Consider the following 19,392-nt stretch of genomic DNA (forward strand, 5'->3'; position numbering starts at 1 on the left):
TGTTAAGGTCTTGGAACCTGGAGGAGCACGAGTCAGGAAGCACCTGAGTCTTTAGGCCTATCTGGGGAGCCTTTGGGAGACACATAGAAAGAAAGGTGGAGGCACTTTCCTTTCCTCCTGGGTGACCTGCCCTGGGATCCCGGCCCAATGCTCATCTTTGCCTATTAAGAGCACTGTGAAGTAGGGTTTCTTCCTCACTTTTCTTAGAATGAAGGAACAGAAGATGAGAGAGAGGCAGTGACTTGCCCAGGATCCTGTTTCTTCTTCTTTTTAAAAAATTTAATATTATAGCATTTTCTTTTTTTTTAATGGAGGTACTGGGGATTGTACCCAGGACCTTGTGCATGCTAAACATGTGCTCTACCACTGAACTATAACCACCCCCAGGATCCTGCTTCTGGTGGTTGGAGCCAGGATCCAAACTCAGCACCTTGCGTATTGAATTGAGGTCACTTTCACTATAGCACATCCATCTGTCACCTCATCTTTTCAGGACATCACATATGAAACAGGTTAGAGATGAATAAAGGAGTTTCTGTTTGGACCTCTTAGGCCCAGCCTCCAAGTCCAGCCAGCTGGGCAATCACTCCAACACGGAAACACACCAGACCAAGCTGGGTGGTGACACATGCAGGTCTGGCCCCACTGGACTCCTAGAAAAGCTGGAGACACCACAGCTGGAGCTGGAAAAGGGAGTCTGAGGCTCCTATGTAGATTAGAGCCCTTTCCCCAACCGGGCTGGCTCCTGGCTGGAGCAGGGTCACACAGAGCTCCCTCCCTCCAGAACTCTGTGAGTTCTAAGAATGTTTCCAGCTCTATTACCCAAACGGTTGCCAGGGTGTCCTCAAAAGCCATGGAAATGGAGAGCATGATAAGGAGGGTCTCATCCAGACCTCTTTACTTTTCAGACTGAGAATTGAGGCCCAGAGAAAGGGAGAGAATTATTCAAGTGCACCCAGGCAAGCAGGAGGGGAGGGAGGAGAGAAGTTAGTCCTCCACATTAATGAAGGGCTCTTGGTGTTGTCCCACAAGGGGGTCCAGAGAAGATGGCCTCAGGGCTATAGAAACTCATCATCCTAGTGCACGTGCTGCTGGATGCAACTCGGCTTCATTCCTGCCCTTATTCATTCCCAAGCACGCAGTGAGTATATTCTGTGTACCTTGTCACACAAAATGCTGTTTCTCCACAGGGCTCCACCAGCACTGGGACAAGGAGAGTTTCAAGAATTTTCAGCACAATTGTCTCTCCTCCCACATCAGCCTTTTCTTCTTGGTTGTTGTTGCATTTCTCACTTTATTCACACTCCGCATGTCGACTTCCTCAAAGATGTTGGGCACAGCCCACTAAGGACACTAACGAGTAGATAACAACTTCCAGGGAGCCCCTCAATCCAAGGTTAAATGTATCACAGGCTATCCCTTAAGATCTAGAACTCTTTAAACCAAACATTTGTGGCTTTTAGATGTTGTATTAGGCAAAACAGAAATAGACTCATAGACATAGAATACAAACTTGTGGTTGCCAAGGGGGAGGGGGATGGGAAGGGTTAGACTGGGAGTTCAAATTTTGTAGATACTGACAGGCATATGTAGAATAGATAAATAAGATTATATTGTGTAGCACAGGGAAATATATACAAGATCTTGTGATAGCTCATAGCAAAAAAAAAAATTGACAATGAATGTATGTATGTTCATGTGTAACTGAAAAATTGTGCTCTACACTGGAATTTGACACAACATTGTAAAATGACTATAACTTAATAAAAAATGTTTAAAAAAATAGATGTTGTATTAGGATAATAGAGATATTTGGGGGAAAAAAAAGATCTATATGGAATAAGGAAGGTTGGGTTGCCAGGTTTAGCAACTGAAAATACAGTATGCCCAGCTTCATTTGAATTTCAGATAAACAATGAATAATTTCTAAAGAAAATGTGTGTCCCCTGCAATGTTTGTCTGAAATTCAAATGTTACTGGGCATTCTGTATTTTTATCTGCCCACCCTAGAGGACAGGTATGCTTCCAAGAACTCCTTGAAAGACTCTAAGTGGGTAATTGCTGCCTTGTAGGCTAACCCGAAAGATGTGCTAAGCCCTGCTTTCCATTTAGTCACTAGCTCAGAGAAAGAGGATCTGAGACTGGCTGCCCAAACCCCCTCAACAGGGGGAGTCCTAACCAGCCCCTCCTGGCTCACCCCGGCCTCCGTCTTCTGTCTTTTCCGCATCTTCAGTGAAAACCCACACCTTCTCCATTTCAGGAGCCAAAGCAGAGCAGATGAAAACAGAGGCTGTGGAGTGATTTGGCCTGGGTTCAAATACAGGCTCTGTCAACAGAAAGCTGCACCATCATGAGCAAGTTTATCAGTGTCACTAGCCCTAACGTCCTCCTCTGTAAATGAGGCTCACAATACTTGCCCATTTTGGGCTGTCGTGAGGACGGCATGAAACAATGTGTGGAAGGTAGTGATCACCATGCTGGGCAGTAACAGCGGTACCATCCTCACTATTAACCTTCAAGCGGCAGCAGTCACTAGGGACACGCTCTTGGAGATGGGGCCACCACGGAGGAGGCTTTGCACCTGCTCCTGGTGTATCTGCCCTTGCGCCTGCTCTGTGCTGTGCCTCTCCTTGAATCTCTGACTTATCATTTCTTTTATCTCAGTTAATTCTCACAACATTCGTGGAAAGTAGGCAAGCAGAGATTATTAATTGTTTTGCACATGAACAAACTGAGGCTATGTTATTTAGTCTCTCTAAACCTTTCTCATCTGCTAAAACAAACAACCAACCAAACAAAACAACAAAAAACAGGGAGTAGGGAAAAATCCTTATGGCAGCAGAGTTTTTGAATCTCCTCAAATCACTCCTAAAAATGGGCTGTCTTCACATCTCCCCAGGGATGCAAAACAGAACAAAACAAAGCAAACAAATGAAAATGAATCACTAGGCTAGCAGACAAACATCCCACTGGACAATATCATCCAGAAAAACAGAGTCAGGTTCTCCCCTCAAATATCAGAAAAGTCTACTCTTTCCGCCACTAAATGGAGATGCCATCATTATCTTATGCAGGGTGGTTTGACCCTGGTGGTTGGGTCAGACCGCCACCAGGCTTCTGCAGCTGTGCCAAGTAGTGAGGGTCATGGAACCCAGAACCTTGAAACTTCCAACAAATAGTGTAGCCGCCACTCTACGTGAAATCATCAGCAAGAAGCTGAGAGCACCGTTGAGACTGGGCTAACGTTCCTCAGACTCCTCCACGGGCTCCAGTTTGCAGATGAGTCCACAAGACTGCAGGAAACTGAAGAAGTCAGGGTTCCCTGAAGAAACAACTGGTTCATGACAAAGCACAGTGCTAGGCTGGGACAAATTGTCTACCAGAAAGCAAGGCCGTGCCAAAGACGACTGCCATCATGTCATAGGGACTCAGGGCCAACCCGAAGAGCTCCCCTATCTGATTCAAACAAACTAGGTATAAAAGAGATCTGTGAGGCACTTAGGGAGATTTGAATATGGACTGGAAGTTAGATATTAAAGAATTTATGGGAAAAATGAAGACCCACCAAAGGAGAATAAACAAAGGCTATTTATTCAGAGCTTCCTAATTGCAAGGGAGTCAGCTACCATCACTGGCCTTTTGCAAGAGACGCAAAGGCTGGCAGCCAAGGGGGGAAGCTTCAGAGTGGAAAACGAGGAAATGGCCCCAGGCACACCCTGTTTGCAGGTCGTTAAAGGGAAACCAGAGGTGGCTGACTGGAAGAGGGCATCTTCTGTGATTGGTTGGGAGAGTATATGTGGTGTCCTCTGGTTGGTCTTAAGTTGGAAGTGGGGACAAAAATTAAGGATACTGCTAGTTTTTAATCAAGGCCAGAAATTTTGGGGGTGATTGATAGTTTGGCTTCCCAGGCTGATTGCAAAGACAGTGGTCTGACTTCTTACAAGTCTGATTGGTAGCAGGCTGGCACCCTGGGCTAGTTACTGTAAATTGTGAGTTGGTTTCCCAGGCTGATTAATGTAGGTAATAGGTCAGTTTGCTGGGCTGGTTATTGCAGGTTGTTTGCGGTTTTGCCATTGTCCATTTGCATATTCAGTCTCTCAAATTATTATTAATTTTTTAAGTGTGACAGTGGTACAATGTAAAAAATAAAATAAAATGCCCTGAGTCATGTATATACCTGATTACTAAATAATCCCAGGGGAGGGTATAGCTCAGTGGTAGACTGTGTGCTTAGCATGCATGAGGTCCTGGGTTCAGTCCCCAGTACCTCCACTGAAAAATAAATGAATAAACAAACAAATGAACAATTATCTTACCCCAAACAAACACAATTTAACTAACTAACTAACTAACTAACTGTCTAGAAAAGCTGAAGTGAACAGGAGATTGATAGATACAAGAAAATAGGACCCATCTTGATGTTTGTTGAATCTGGGTTATGGATACTTGGAGGCTTATTGTATTGTTCGATGTTGTGTGTATTTTGAAATTCTTATAACGAAAGTTTTTGCTACTGAGGATGGTAATAGGACCTGCCTCATAGGGTTGCTTTGAAGATTAAAAGATAATTCAAGCGGGAGGTTTAACATAGAACTTTTCATAAGTTGAGTCATACCTGCAGGAGGCCTTTGCTGAGGTCCTTTTCTGGCATTTCTCACTATGATGTGAGATATGTGGGATTAAACTACAGACTGTTTTGGAAATGGATTTTTTTTCACTCAGCAATATTTTGTCAGCACATTTAGGCAATATCTGCCTATATCTATGTTGATATTTTTAATGGTTGCCCAGTTTTCTGTCATATGGATTTACTATAATTTGTTTAACCATTCTTTATTAATAGTGAGGGTGTTGAGCTTTTCCTGAGCCCTGTGCTTCTAGAAAACAGCACAGGTTAAGAAATCCCCCCAACTTTTGTTTGGGAGACACTATAATGTGGCATAAAATAATGATGACATTTCAATTTAATGGTGGAAAGACTAGACTTTTCAGTGAATGGTGCTGGAAACTTATCTATGCATTTGATACAAACTTAGAACTTGTCTCTGACAAGATGTGAACTGTGAAAAATAAATTACAGAGTATTAAAAGGCAAAATATTAAGGAACAAGACATAAAACACAAAGCTAAATGTTATGAGATGAATTGTGTCCCCATCCTCTTCACATGCTGAAGTCTTAACCCCCAGGACTCCAAAGGTGACCTTATTTGGAAACAAGGTTGTTGCAGATGTAGTCAAGCTAAGATGAGGTTGTTAGATTGGGTTCTCACTCAGTACAACGAGCTGTCGTTATAAGAGGAAATACCACACGAAGACAGAGACACACAGGGAGAGTGCAAGCCAAGGATTCATGGCAACCGCCAGAACCTAGGAAGAGTCAAGGAAGGATTCTATCCAAAGTTTCAGGAGGAACCAACCCTGCTGACACCTTGGTTTTACAGTTACAGCCTCCAGGACTGTGGGAGAATTAATTTCTAAAGTTTGTGGTACTTTATTAGGGCAGCCCAAGGAAACAAATAAAATTACTGTCTAATTTTACAACATTTCATTACCCACAAAAGAAACTCCAAACCTATCAATAGTCTCTCTGCATTCCTCCTGCCCTCCATCCCCTGGCAACCATTTATCTATTTTTGTCTCCATGGAATTTGACATTTTAGACTTCATATAAATGGAGTCATAAAACATATTGTATTTTGTGACTGTCTTCTTTCATTTACTCTTATGTTTTCAAAGTTCATTGATGATGCAACATGTATCAGTACTTCATTCATTTTACCGTCAAATATTAGTCTATTGTTTGAATATAGTATGTTTTGTTTCTGCATTCACCAGCTGATGGACATTTGTGTTGTTTCCACTTTTGGCTCTTATGAATAACACTGCTATGAACACTCGTATACAAATTTTTGTGTGGATGTATATTTTTATTGCTCTTTGCTAGGTGTCTAGAAATGGAATCACAGAATGATATGGTGACTCTATATTTATCATTTTGAGGAACTGCTAGACTTTCTCCAAAGTGGCTGCACTATTTTGTCTTTTTTGTTTGTTCTGTTTTGTTTTGTTTTTTTGGAGGGGGGTCATTTATTTATTTATTAATTAAATGGCGGTACTGGTGATTGAACCCCAGACCTCATGCATTGCTAAGCATGCACTCTACCACTGAGCTATACCCTCCTTCCTTACACTATTTTATGATCCTACCAATAACAAATGACGATTCTGATTTCTCCACATTCTGATGGCTTCTTATCTCAGTTGAAATGAGAACCAGTGTCTTTACAGTGGACTCAAAGGACCAAAATTGTGTTAGTCAGAGTTTTCCAGAGAAACAGAATCAATAGTGTGTGTATTTAATTAATTAATTGGCTCATGTGGTTCTGGAGGCTGAGAAGTCCAATTACTTGTCATCTGCTAGCTGGAGAAACAGGAATGCCAGTGGTGTAATTCAGTCTGTATCTGAAGGTGTGAGAACTAGGGGAGCCAATGATGTAATCTCCAGTTGCAAGCCAAAGGCCTGAGAAGGGAGGATTGGGGTGCTGCTGTAAGTCCCAGCATCCAAAGGTTTAAGAACTAGAAGCTCTGATGTCAGAAGGCATGAGAAGATGGAAGTCTTAACTCAAGTGGAGAGAGCAAATTCTCCCTTCCTCCACTTTTAAAATTCTGTTCAGACCCTCAATAGGCTGGATGTTGCCCACCCACATTGGGGAAGGCAATCTGTTATACTTAGTTCACCAATTTAAATGTTAATCTCTTCTGGAAACACTCTCACGGATGGGCCCAGAAATAATATTTTATAAGCTGTCTGGTCATCCCTTGTCTCAGTCAAGGTGACACATAAAATTAGTCTTCACAAACGTGAGCTGACCTTTTCTTGTGTCTTTAGTATTCCACCTCACTGACCTTTTGCTGTTCCTCAAATAAACCAAGCACACTCTCTGTAGTGGCTTTACATCTGCTGTTTCATCTGCTTGGAACAGACTTCCCACAGATATACTCCCTCTTGTTAATCCCACTTCCTTCAGACTCTGCTCATATGATCTCTTATCAAAGAGGGCAGTTCTTACAGCTCTATATTGAATAAGAATCCTCCTTCTACCTCTTTACCTTGCTTTTGTTTAATCTTACTCTTCCTACCCCTCTATTTGAATGTAAGATCTTTGCGGGGAGGACCACTATTTATTTTGTTCACTGTGTTAAAGAGAAATTATTCTGACACTTGTTGAAACCTGCAGAGAAGACTTTATTCAAGACAATTGCAATAGGGAGAGAACTTGAACTTAACTCCCAATACAAGTGGGGATTTATGGCTGACTGACAGGGTGAAAGCATAAATGGAAAATTACCAAGAAGAAATTGGTTAGATACCAAGTGTAGGGTGGAGTGCATGGAGAGGAACTTGATTAGTTATCAAGGGTGGGAGAATTCTTGTTTGTTTTTATGAGGGGGAGGTAATTAGGTTTATCCATTTATTTCTGCTTGGAGGGGGTACTGGGGATTGAACCTAGGACCTCCTGGCATTCTGAGCATGTGCTCTATCACTTGAGCTATACCCTTCCCCCAAGGGTGGGGGAATTCTTAATGAATTGGCTTAGCATTATTCTTTGGCAAAATTGGGCTCAGTAGGCCAAAGGCAAGGCCTAGATGAGAAGACTCACAGGATCTTGACTAAAGTTTGGTCAAGGAGGGGGTCCTTGATAAGTGCTTTATCCTTAGCATGTAGAACAGTGAGTGGCACATAGTGAGACATTGGTTAGTCATAGTTAGATTGGTGGATGAATGCCCCATTCCGAGAAATTTTTTTTTACATAAAAAGTCCGAATTGAATGAAAAAGATATATTTTCCCCCCTAAGATGTCAAATTGCTGGATTTTATAGATAGATTTTTTTCCCCTAGAAAATTATACATTTCTTAAAACTGATTCAGCCTTATTCCATCTTCTACGTGAGTTAATGGTGAAAAAATAATATTTAGTGTTCTGGTATACTTTGCTAACGTGCTTTTTCTTTGTTTGAAGTCAAAACAAGATTACTTGGAAACAAACAAATGGACAGACCATAAAAAGCTCCTCCAAAGTAACATAAAACATATTTTGCAGATCCAAATCAGTTTCTAGCAATTGGTGCTAATCTTGGCGGAATATTCGTATCATTTGGGAGCTTTAAAAAATCTCGATGCTAGGTCCACACCCAGAATATCAAAATCTCTGGGGCTGGGACCAAAGCACAATTACTTTTCCAAGCTGTCCGAATGATGCTAACGTGCGTTTGTAGACCCTAAGACACCGATCTGTAGCACAGACTACATTTCCCAGAGGCCTCAGCGGCCACTTCCGCTTCCGGCTTCGCCCTCCTCCGTTTGAATCCAGCGCGGCACATTTCCTGAGAAATTGCCGTCGTTTCAAAGTGAAGTTGGGTTTATGCTTCTTGCCTGAAAGATGCTCTGCCCAGTGTATGGACCAAGCTGCCTGAGCCAGTCCTGGAGTGGTGTAGCTCTACAGGGACGGGCTCCCTCTCCCCACTGTCATCCCTCCATGTCCTTCTCTCTACCCATTACAGGATCATTGACCAAATAGATGATTGCCACCTATGCTTTCTAGAGTGCTAGAAGCTAAAACATACTTTGTACCTAAGATATAGCTGTTGGCTCAAAGACCTTGCCAACTCAGAGAAGATGAAAAACAGACACACAGCTTATAGAGACATAACAGGCTACAGTAACTGTGATTGATACGCATAACGCAGCCGTGGTAGTGCTCTGTGGACCTTCAGGGGTGAGAGGAGCCTCTAGTAGGGGATGGTGGTAGTGGTGGTGGTCACTCCAGTTCTTACTGAAGAATAAGTGAAATTTGCATAACTGCAGAGCTTGGGGTGACTTGGGGAAGGCACTGCAACATGAGTGAAGCCATTACATTTGAACCATGAACCAGCTGGACCCTAAGTTGGAAATGTTCAGAGTCTAGATTACCAGGTTGGAATTTGCCTTTACCCTGGAGAAAACTGGGTTTTGGAGGACTTTGAGAAGTTGACCGGAAGTAATCAGCATTTTGAAAGAAAGTAATCAATATTTGAGTATTACACAAACTAAGAGTAACAGAAATTTAAAAAAATTAATTACCCATATTCCTATCAATTTATTTTAATTATTTTATTTTCAAATTATTTTACTTGAAACATATTTGCATATGTATTTTTTAGGCTTTCCCATTTTTTCTTTTTAATATGTCATAGGCATTTCTTCCAGTTTGCTCAGTAGTCTCACTGACCCTTTTTGGAGCTCCTTTTTGTATTGTGCACTCAGCCATCCTGCGACCTTGAGCAAGTTCTTTCAGCTCTCTGAGCCTTAGTATACTTAGCTGTAAAATAGATTTACTTTATAGAATTGTGGTGGAAATTCAGAGAGATAATGTGTATCTTAGGGCTCAGCACTTTACCTGGCACATTGTAAGTTGTTACTGCTATGAATGGTAATTAACAAATATATATTTATCTCTGTAAGTTCTAGGATAAAGCCACTATTATTTTGCATGTCTTTCAGAGTTTATTCATTTGTTGAATCCTTGAACATGCCCATGTGTCAGGCAGAGTTTCAGACTAGGGAGATAGCAGTGACCCAAGTGGTCCCTGCCCTTCTGGAGCTCACATTATAGAGGACACTTATTCGCAGATCTCAACCTCGCCTATCAGGTAGTGAGAAATCCTGTGGAAAAAAATGAAGTGGGTCATGGGAGAGGAAGTACTAGAGGATGGGAGAAGAGAAAAGATGATCTTTCTGATGAGGTGACATTTATGCAAAGACTTGCTAAGTGAGGGGTGAGCAAACACCAGGCCCAGAGGAGGGAGCATGACAGGCAAGTTGGACTAACAGGAGGAGGGCAGTGTTGTGAAAGTGAGGGGTCACACCTCCACTCTCTAACTTCTCATCTTAATTTTTCATACCTGTGAAGCAAGTCAGCTCTCTGAGCATGTCATGTGTTTTCCGCATTGGTCCTTTCATTAACTGTATTCCACTTACCTCCTCGTGAATGATTTGAACTATCAGAAGCTGACTTTGAATGTTTTGCCTTCCTTCACCACTGAGGCCCTCATCCTCCACTGAGGCCTTTCTCGCTCCCTACTTCAGGAGGGGGCCAAGGGAGTAAATGGTTCCTGGATGAGCGGAATTGGTTTTGATTTTGCAGGGATCACTGACATTTGGGGATGTGGCTGTGGCCTTTACCCAGATTGAAAGGAGACACCTGGATGCCACTCAGCGGGACTTGTACAGGGATGTGATGCTGGAAAACTATGGGAATCTGGTGTCTGTGGGTAAGGATTTCTTTCTCTTTGACTCAAAATTGATCTGCTGGGCAACTGTGCATTTTCACAAGGTAAATGATTTTGGGTATTTAAGCTCTTTTTTTTTTAAGTTGGTTTAATTAGGTTTTATTTATTTTTCACTGGAGGTACTGGGGATTGAACCCAGGACCTCTTGCATGCTAAGCACACAGTCTACCAATGAGCTATATCCTCCCCGCTAACTCTTTGTTTTTTTAATTGAAGTATCACCGGCTTACAATGTTGTGTCAATTTCTGGTGTACAGCATAATGTTTCAGTCATACATATACATACATATATTCCTTTTCAGCATAGGTTACTACAAAGTATTGAATATAGTTCCTGTGTTATAACAGTAGGACCTTGCTGTTTACCTATTTTATATATAGTAGTTAGTATCTGCAAATCTCAAACTCCCAATTTATCCCTCCACCTCTCACTTGACCCTCCTTTAACTATAAGCTTGTTTTCTCTGTCTGTGAGTCTGTTTCTGCTTTGTAAATGAGTTCATTTGTGTCTTTTTTTTTTTTAAGATTCCACATATAAGTGATTTCATATGGTATTTTTCTTTCTCTTTCTGGCTTACTTCACTTAGAATAATGATCTCCAGGCCCATCCATGGGGTGTTTACACTCTTAAATGGGAGGTTTTTGTTTGTTTGTTTTCAGCATGGGCTTAGAGACTGAAACTTATGTTCCTCCCACCCCTCAGAAAGATCAGAACCATACAGAGTCAGAGATGGTCAGCTTTGTGTGCAGTCTAGCCCAGTTCTCTGAATTTTGCATGTCAGGATTCGTCTGCTGCCAACAATAGGAGTTTCCTGTCCTCAAGGAGGCCTGGTTTTCTAACTGACTTTCCACCCTACATTTCTAAAACTGTGGTTTGAACGTTTTTGATACCACCCTCTAGGCCTTCCTGACAACCATGCTCCTTGCAGACCCTGAAGTTGAGATGGAGGTTTGGGATAACTCCTTCTGCTTATAGCCACAGTCACATTTCTTTTCCTTCTCTGTGAACAGGGCTTCTCTCTTCCAAACCCAAGCTAATCACCCAGTTGGAGCAAGAGGCAGAGCCGTGGATGGAAGTACAAGAAGTTCCATCAGGTATGCCTGCAGGTGAGCGAGACAGGAGCCATTTCAAGCAGGAGCTCAGCACACAGAACAGTGCGGAGGGGGTTCTTGGTGAAGCTCACCTTGCAGAGCCCCTGTCTGTGCAGAAGGGCTGTGGCACGTGACACAAATTTCCTCTTTTTCATGTCATCCTCATGTCAAATGACTTGGTGTTTTTCTCATTCTTTCTACTCCTGCTCCCTTCACGAGGGCTTCTTGTCCTGCAATCAGTCTCTTTATGTGTTTTTATCCTTCCCCATTTGCAGACACTTGATGGACTGCACTGTGTTTCTACCTTCTGTCCATTCTCAGTGCCTTCCAAATTCTCTCAAGGTTAGCTTGATGGATGGCTGTTTAACTCTTTCTGTTTTAATACCCATATCATTGACCATATAGTAGGTCAGTGGCAGATTCCAGTTATAAGCATAGGACTCCTGACTATCACGTAATTACTATTTTTGGCAAAGAAACTGATGGGGAAGCATTTTCTTCCCTTTTCTCCTGAGTCTTTTATTTCTTTACTCTGATATCATTTGCTCTTTAAAAAAATATTTTAATTATCTTTTGTTTATTTTTTGTTTTTGTTTTGGGAGGGATTAGGTTTATTTATTTACTTATTTATTTTAATGGAGAACTGGAGATTGAACCTAGAACCTCGTGCATGCTAAGCATGCACTCTACCCCTGAGCTGTACCCTCACCTGCCATCATTTGCTCTTGGCTCTCATTTTTTTCTGTGTATACTTTGCATGAATTTATGTCTGCCACTTTCTCCGTGTTGTTAACTGGAGAAATCATTTCTAAATCTTTGTAAACATGGATATTTATTTGTCTCCTCTAAAATATTTATCCTACCAGTGTTCCTTCTTGTAAAACGTGAACTGTCATTTTACGTTTGTCATCATCAGGGAAACTTTTATAACTGTATTTCATGGAAAATACCAGCGATACATAATCCTGCTTAAGCTGGGTTTTTTTTCCCCTTAGACCTCTAAACTTTATTCTTTTTTTTTAAATTGAAGTATAATGGACATATAACCTTATATTAGTTTCAGGTGTACAACATAATGCTGTCACCATACATAGTTACAAAATTTATTTTTTCTTATAAGAAGTTTTAAGATTTACTCTCTTAGCAATTTACAGATATGCAATATAGTAACATTAACTAGAGTCACCATACTGTATGTAATATCTGCATGGCTTATTTTATAACTGAAATTTTGGGGGAGGGTGTGTGTGTTTTTTAATGCTTTTTAGTAATTCCCTTTATTCTTACTATTTTGAACATTTCTCCACCAAATGCTTATGCAGATTCTTTATAGAGTATAGTGATGACTCAGTCTTTTTCTTCTCTATTCTTTCTGTTTTAATTTTGGTATTGGTTGGGATAAATGTATGTTATTATACAAAGAAAATATTTAATCCGCCTCTTTTATTAAGAAAGTTTTGTTCTTTTAAATTAAACATGGATATTGAATTGTATCTAATGACTTCTCAGCACATGTGGAGATGATATCTTGTCTTTTCCTTTTTGATCTGTTAATATGGTAAAATTTATTCTTAATTATTGTAATGACTTTGCATTCTTTGTACAACCCCACTTGGTCATGGCATATTATATTATTCTTTTGACATGTCAGTAGATGATTTTATTTGCTAATCTTGTGTTAAGTTTTTGCATTGATACTTACAAGAAATTTATTTACATTTTTCTTTCTCATTGGGCTGTTTTCATTGAGTTTTGATTTAAGTTTTGTAATAATTTTTGTATAAATTTTGGACCCTTCCTATTTTCATTCTTTGTTAATTCACATGATAGCTGGTTTCCTGAAGGTTTGGGTGCTTTTTCTTTTTTTAAGTTTATTTTTTTGTGGTAGGGAACAGGGGAGAGAAATTTGGGGGGTAGGTATTTAACAGTATTCTGTCTTATATAGTAACTTGGCCAACCAGATTTTTGCTCTCTCAAAACAGTTTTGGTAATTTACAGTTTCCTAAAAATATTCAGTAATTAAAGTTCTCAAATTTATCTTCACAGTATTGAACAAAATAGCCTTTTATGATTCAACGTTTATCCTTAATGTTTATAATTACTTTTAGCCTGTATATTCATGGTTACTTTCTTATGATTTCTTACATTATTTGTTTTTTTCCCATTTTTCCCCTTTGTTAGCTTTACGTTATTTCTTAGAGTGCTCTTAGATGTATTTACTAGTGTTACTATTTTCTGTGTTTTTCTTTTTTTTTAATCTTTTAATTCCTTTTTATTTTTTCTTTCCTTAGGTTTATTTACTTTCTCTAACTTTGCTTTAGTTGATTCATTAATCAATTAATTCATTGATTTTCCTTCTTCTTTATGTAATATAAACATTTAAAGCCTTAAACTTTTGTTTGTACAGGGTTTTGGTTGTATTCAATGGGTTCTGATATGTAGTTTTTATTATCATTAGTTTTTAGATATTTTGCAATTGGCATTTTGATTTCTCTGATCAGAGTATTAAGAGAGTCATAACCTAGCCTTCCTTTTTTCTTAAAACCTTTTAAAAAATTTAACACATATATGGAAGAGTTGATTTTTTAATATATGATCTAAATTAGTATTTTTTAAGTGAATATTCATATAACCAGCACTCAGGTCAAGAAACGGAACACTGGCAGTACTTCACTAAATCACATCTTGATCCCTCCCAGTCATCAGCCACACTCTCCTGCTCCCCGTCAAGTAACACTATAATTTATTTTGGCCTTTTTTTAACCTTTATATGAATGGAACTATATAGTATATATTTTTGGCATAGTCTTTTATGCATAACATTTTGTGAGACTTTTCCATTTTCGTGTATTGTCCTTGCAGTGGGTCAGTGGTTCTTAAAACTCTAGCATGTATTAGAATGCATGTTTAAGCATAACTGCTTGGCCCCACCCTAAGGCTTCAAGTGTGTACTGAAAGTTTTTACAAGTTCTTCGGTGATACTGATGCCGTTGATCTGGGGACCATGCTTTTAAATCTGTTGCTATAGAGTATTTCATTATCCCATGTATTTGGATGGATATTGGGGATATTTCCAGCTTTTGAGAATTACAAATGCTATGAACATTATTATATGTTGTTGCTTGGTTCAGATGTGGATACATTTCTGTTGGGCATATACCTAGGAGTGGAATTTCTATTTTATAGGATATACACATATTTAACTTTAGTATATAATGCCAAATAGTTTTTCAATGTTTGTACCAACTTATATTTCCACCATCAGTGTGTGAGAGTACTCATTGCTCCATATCCTTGCCAACACTTGATATAGTCAGTCTTTTGAAGTTCGTCATTCTTTGGCTGTATCTTGTATCTCATTGTGGTCTTAATACCCATATCCCTGATATCTAATGAGGTTGAGGGTATTTCACAAGTTTATTGGCCATTATGTGTCATCTTTTTTGAAGTATCTACTCAAAAGACCCTTTGTTGATTATGTATGTTGTACTGCCCTTCCCTCTGTAATTTGCTTTTCACTAATAGTGGTCTTTTGATGAATAGAAGTTTTTAACTTTAATGAGCTCTATTTTATTAATCTTTTCCTTTCTTGTCATTGTTTTTTGTGTACTGTTCAGTAAATCCCTCCTTCCCCCAAGTTCATGAAGATAGTCTTCTGTGTAAACTTTTAGAAGCTTTATTGCTTGTCTTTTACATTTAGATTTACCATCCTCTTAGAATTGATTTTTGTGCATGGTATGAGGTAGAGTTCATGTTTTCCCCACCCCTCAGCCCCCGAATATGCCAATATAATCTCCTTTTCATCACTGCTCTGCTAGGCTACCTTTGTCATAGAACATGTGTCCAGAAGACTGCCTTTCTTCATACGACTAATTTGCCTCCACCTACCTATACAATCAGTATCTTGAAATTTTCTCTAGCTTAATCATTACATAAAATATATATCCCATCAAAAGCCATTTGAACTATCTGGGCTGTTTATTACCAGACTTCACCTCCAACTTACATTTCCTTAAAAAAAACTTAGTTCTAGTATCTGATGTATGGAATATCTCCTCATGTTAATAAATATAAACATTTAAAAATAAAAATATAAGTATACATGTGTATATATCTATATCTGTAGATATAACTTCTTTTTAAAAGAAAAAAGTCATTCAGTAAAAGAATTGATCAGTGATTGCTGAGTTATCACAAATTTAACTCCATTAGTTTTTCAGAATCTCCTTGTATAACTTTTGTAAATGGCTAGAGAAAAATTACACAATTCACCTTTTTCATCTGTATATTCTTTTTCAGATATGTTAAAACCTTAGATTACAGTACAGTCTTGTTGGCCTGAGATCTGTTTTGATTCGTTAAACATTTTGTCTATTTTTTTCCCTCAGAGCTATTAAATGTTGGTTCTCTGCTAAATTCTCACAGAGAAATGTTATTCTCAAGTTCTTGGATATAGTGCAGTGTTACATTACAGTGTTCTGAAATGCATCACCCTATAGGAATCTGTGCTAGTAATCCTGGCTTGCTTTGTGATACTTGATTTTCTCTCCAAAATTGTCTTTAGTCACATTCCCATCTTTTTTTTTTTAATTTCTTGGAGTTTCCTGTGTTACCTTCCTAACTTGCCAACTTTTTAGATGTTCCTTGCATTCTTTAAATACAATATTTATAATATAACTTCCTTCCATTTCCTTAGATCTTACTTATTTCTCCTGTCTTTAGTCTTGCCATCTTTTCTTAGCAAGAATCACAAGTGGGATGAATTAATTTTACATAACCTTTAGTGATATAGAACAGAACATTATTCTTATCTGTGTGCAGCTCTCATTTTCAGTATTTCAGTATAGAGAACATTTGAATTTTAAAAATTTTCTTTCAGTACAGGAGTACACATTTGAAACAAAGATGTCAGCCCTAAAGCAAAATACTTCCAAGAGATCTGATTTGGGAGAGCAAACAAAAATTGTCATGATGGAAAGTGGCCTGTGCTTGGAAGGCAGAAGTTGCACAGAGAAGACACAGTATAAATGTGAGGAATGCAGGAAAGTCTTTAAATATAATTCCTTCTTTATTAGCCATCAGAGAAATCATACTGGTGAGAAATCCCATAAAGTAAAGAATGTGGGATAGCCTTTGTAAGCAGCTCATCCCTTTTAAATCATAAAATTCACATGGGTAAGACACTTTATAGATGTTTTAAATGTGGGAAATTCCTCAAAAAGTACTCAACATTTGTTAAGCATCAGAAAATTCATTTGAAGAGAAACCCCATAAATGCGATGAATGTGGAAAAGCTTTCAGAAAGAATTCTACCCTTTTAAGTCACCAGAGAATCATGCTGGTCAGAAATCCTACAAATGTAATTACTGTGGGAAAGCCTTTGCTAGGAAGTTAGGCCTTGCTCGTCTTGTGAAGATACATAGTGGAGAGAAGCCTTTTAAATGTAATCAATGTGGGAAACCTTTCAGGGATAATTCAGCTATGTTGGAACATCAGAGAATGCATACTGGTGAGAAACCATATCGGTGTAATGGATGTGGAAAAACCTTTACTAGAAGCTCAACTCTTTATTAGTCATTAAAGAATGCATACAGGAGAGAAACCTTATCACTGTAGTAAATGTGGAAAATCTTTCAGGTATAGCTTGTCCTTTGCTGGACACCAGAAAACTCATAGTGGAAATAAACCCTATCTATGTAATGACTATGGAAAAGCCTTTATGAAGCACTCACACCTTATTGAACATCAGAGAATTCATACTGGCGATAAGCCCTGTCACTGTAAGGAATGTGGGAAATGCTGCAGGCGTAGCTTTGGGCTTGTTTTATACCAGAGAAGTCATACTGGGGAAAAGCCTCATCATTGTAAGAGATGTGGGAAGTCCTTTAGGCATAGCTCTGGCCTTGTTTTACATCGGAGAATCCATACTGGAGAAAAACCTGATGAATGTGATGAATGTGGGAAGGCTCTTCCTCAGAGTTCAGACCTCAAACAACATAAGAAAACTCGTAACAAAGAAAGAGCCATCAAGTGTAGTTAGTTTGGTAAGTCATGCAGAAATAGTTTATTCCTTTTGAACATTGAAGAGGTCAATAAATTACTCACCTAACAAAAATATTCTGTGAACCTCTATCTTAAAGAACTTCTCACTTGTGAGGATGTTCACTGTAGTATGGTTTGTACTAGTGAAATATTTGAAGACCCTAAATGTCTGTATGAAAATTGTTGGTATAGAATAGTATGTAGCAAATGAAAAGAATAAGGTAGAGATCTATATACAACCATAGAAATATCTCCATGATACTGTGTTACGTCAAAAAAGCAAATTGCAAAGAATTAATATTGTTAAAATGCCTATCCTTCCCAAAGCTGTTTACATATTTAATGCGATTCCTATTAAATTACCCAGGACATTTTGCACAGAACTAGAACAAATAATCCCAAAATTTATATGGAACCACAGAAGACCTAGAATTGCCAGAGTAATTCTGAGGAAAAAGAACGAAACTGGAGGCATAACTTTTCAGACTTCAGACAGTACTGCAAAGCGACAGCAATCAAAACAGAATGCTATTGGCACAAAAACAGACATATGGATCAACGGAACTGAATCAGAGAGCCCAGAACTAAACCCACACACCTGCAGTCAATTACCTTTGACAAAAGAAGTAAGAATATACAATGAAGACAGTCTCTTCAACAAGTGGCATTGAGAAAGCTGGGCAGCCTCATGTAAATCCATGAAGTTGGAACACTCCCTCACACCCTATACAAAAATTAACTAAAAATGGCTTAAAGATAAATATAGGACATGACACCATAAAACTGCTAGAAGAGAATTAGGCAAAACATTCTCTGACATAAATTGTAACAATGTTTTCTTAGGTCAGTCTCTCAATGCAGTAGAAATAAAAGCAAAAATAAATAAATGGGACCTAATCAAACTTACAAGCTTTTGCACAGGAAAGGAAACCATAAACAAATGTAAATTCAACCTATGGAATGGGAGAAAATATTGCAAATGATGCGACTGACAAGGGCTTAATTGCTGAAACTACAATAACAAGGGCTTAATTGCCAAATCTACAATGAGGTATCACCTCACACCATTCAGAATGGCATTCATCAAATAGGCTGCAAATAGTAAATGCTGGAGAGAGTGTGGAGAAAAGGGAACACTCCTGCACTGTTGGTGGGAATGTGTATTGGTGCAGCCGCTATGGAGAACTATACGGAGGTTTCTTATAAAACTAAATATAGAGTTGTCATATGATCCAGCCATCCCACACTTGGGCATATATCCAGAAGAGACAAAAACTAATTCAAAAAGACACATGCACCTCAGTGTTCATAGTGGGGCTTTCCAAGGCATGGAAGCAACCCCAATGTCATCAACAGAAGAATGAATAAAGATAAGGGGTGTGCGTGTATGTGTGTGTATATATATATATGTATATACACATATCCATACACACACATAAATACAATGGACTATTACTTAGCCATAAAAGAGAATGGAATAATGACATTTGCATTAACATGGATGGACCTAGAGATGATCATACTAAGCGAAGTAAGTCAGAGAGAGACAAATGTTGTATGGTATACCTTATATATGGAATCTAAAAAAAATGATGCAAATGAACTTATGTACAAGACAAAAACAGACTCACAGACATAGAAAACAAACTCATGGTGACTGAAGGGAAAAGGAGATGGGAGGGATAAATGAGGAATTTGGGATTAACAGATACACACTACTACATATAAAATTGATAGCACAGGGTACCATTCAATATCTTGTAATAACCTATAATAGGATATATTATGGGATGGAATAATGGAAAAAATTTGAATAAGTGTATATATTACTTCATTATACTCCTGAAACTAACACAACATTGTAAATCAACTATATTTCAATAAAAAAGTAGGTTGCAGAAAACCTATATACAATGGTCTTATTTATA

General features: G+C 38.7%; 1 protein-coding gene across 1 annotated transcript; it reads left to right on the top strand.

The window, feature by feature from the left end:
- Nucleotides 1-849: 849 nt before the first annotated feature.
- Nucleotides 850-17,462, top strand: ZNF485 (zinc finger protein 485). The gene is given in 10 exon segments (XM_072971111.1): nt 850-959; nt 1,033-1,141; nt 10,186-10,312; nt 11,342-11,437; nt 16,302-16,532; nt 16,535-16,675; nt 16,678-16,752; nt 16,755-16,990; nt 16,992-17,196; nt 17,281-17,462. Coding segments are annotated over 8 exon segments (1,200 nt in total). The 5' UTR covers nt 850-959; nt 1,033-1,141; nt 10,186-10,278.
- Nucleotides 17,463-19,392: the final 1,930 nt, after the last annotated feature.

The sequence above is a fragment of the Vicugna pacos genome, chromosome 11 (genome assembly GCF_048564905.1).
Source record: "Vicugna pacos chromosome 11, VicPac4, whole genome shotgun sequence".
Lineage (NCBI taxonomy): Eukaryota > Metazoa > Chordata > Mammalia > Artiodactyla > Camelidae > Vicugna > Vicugna pacos.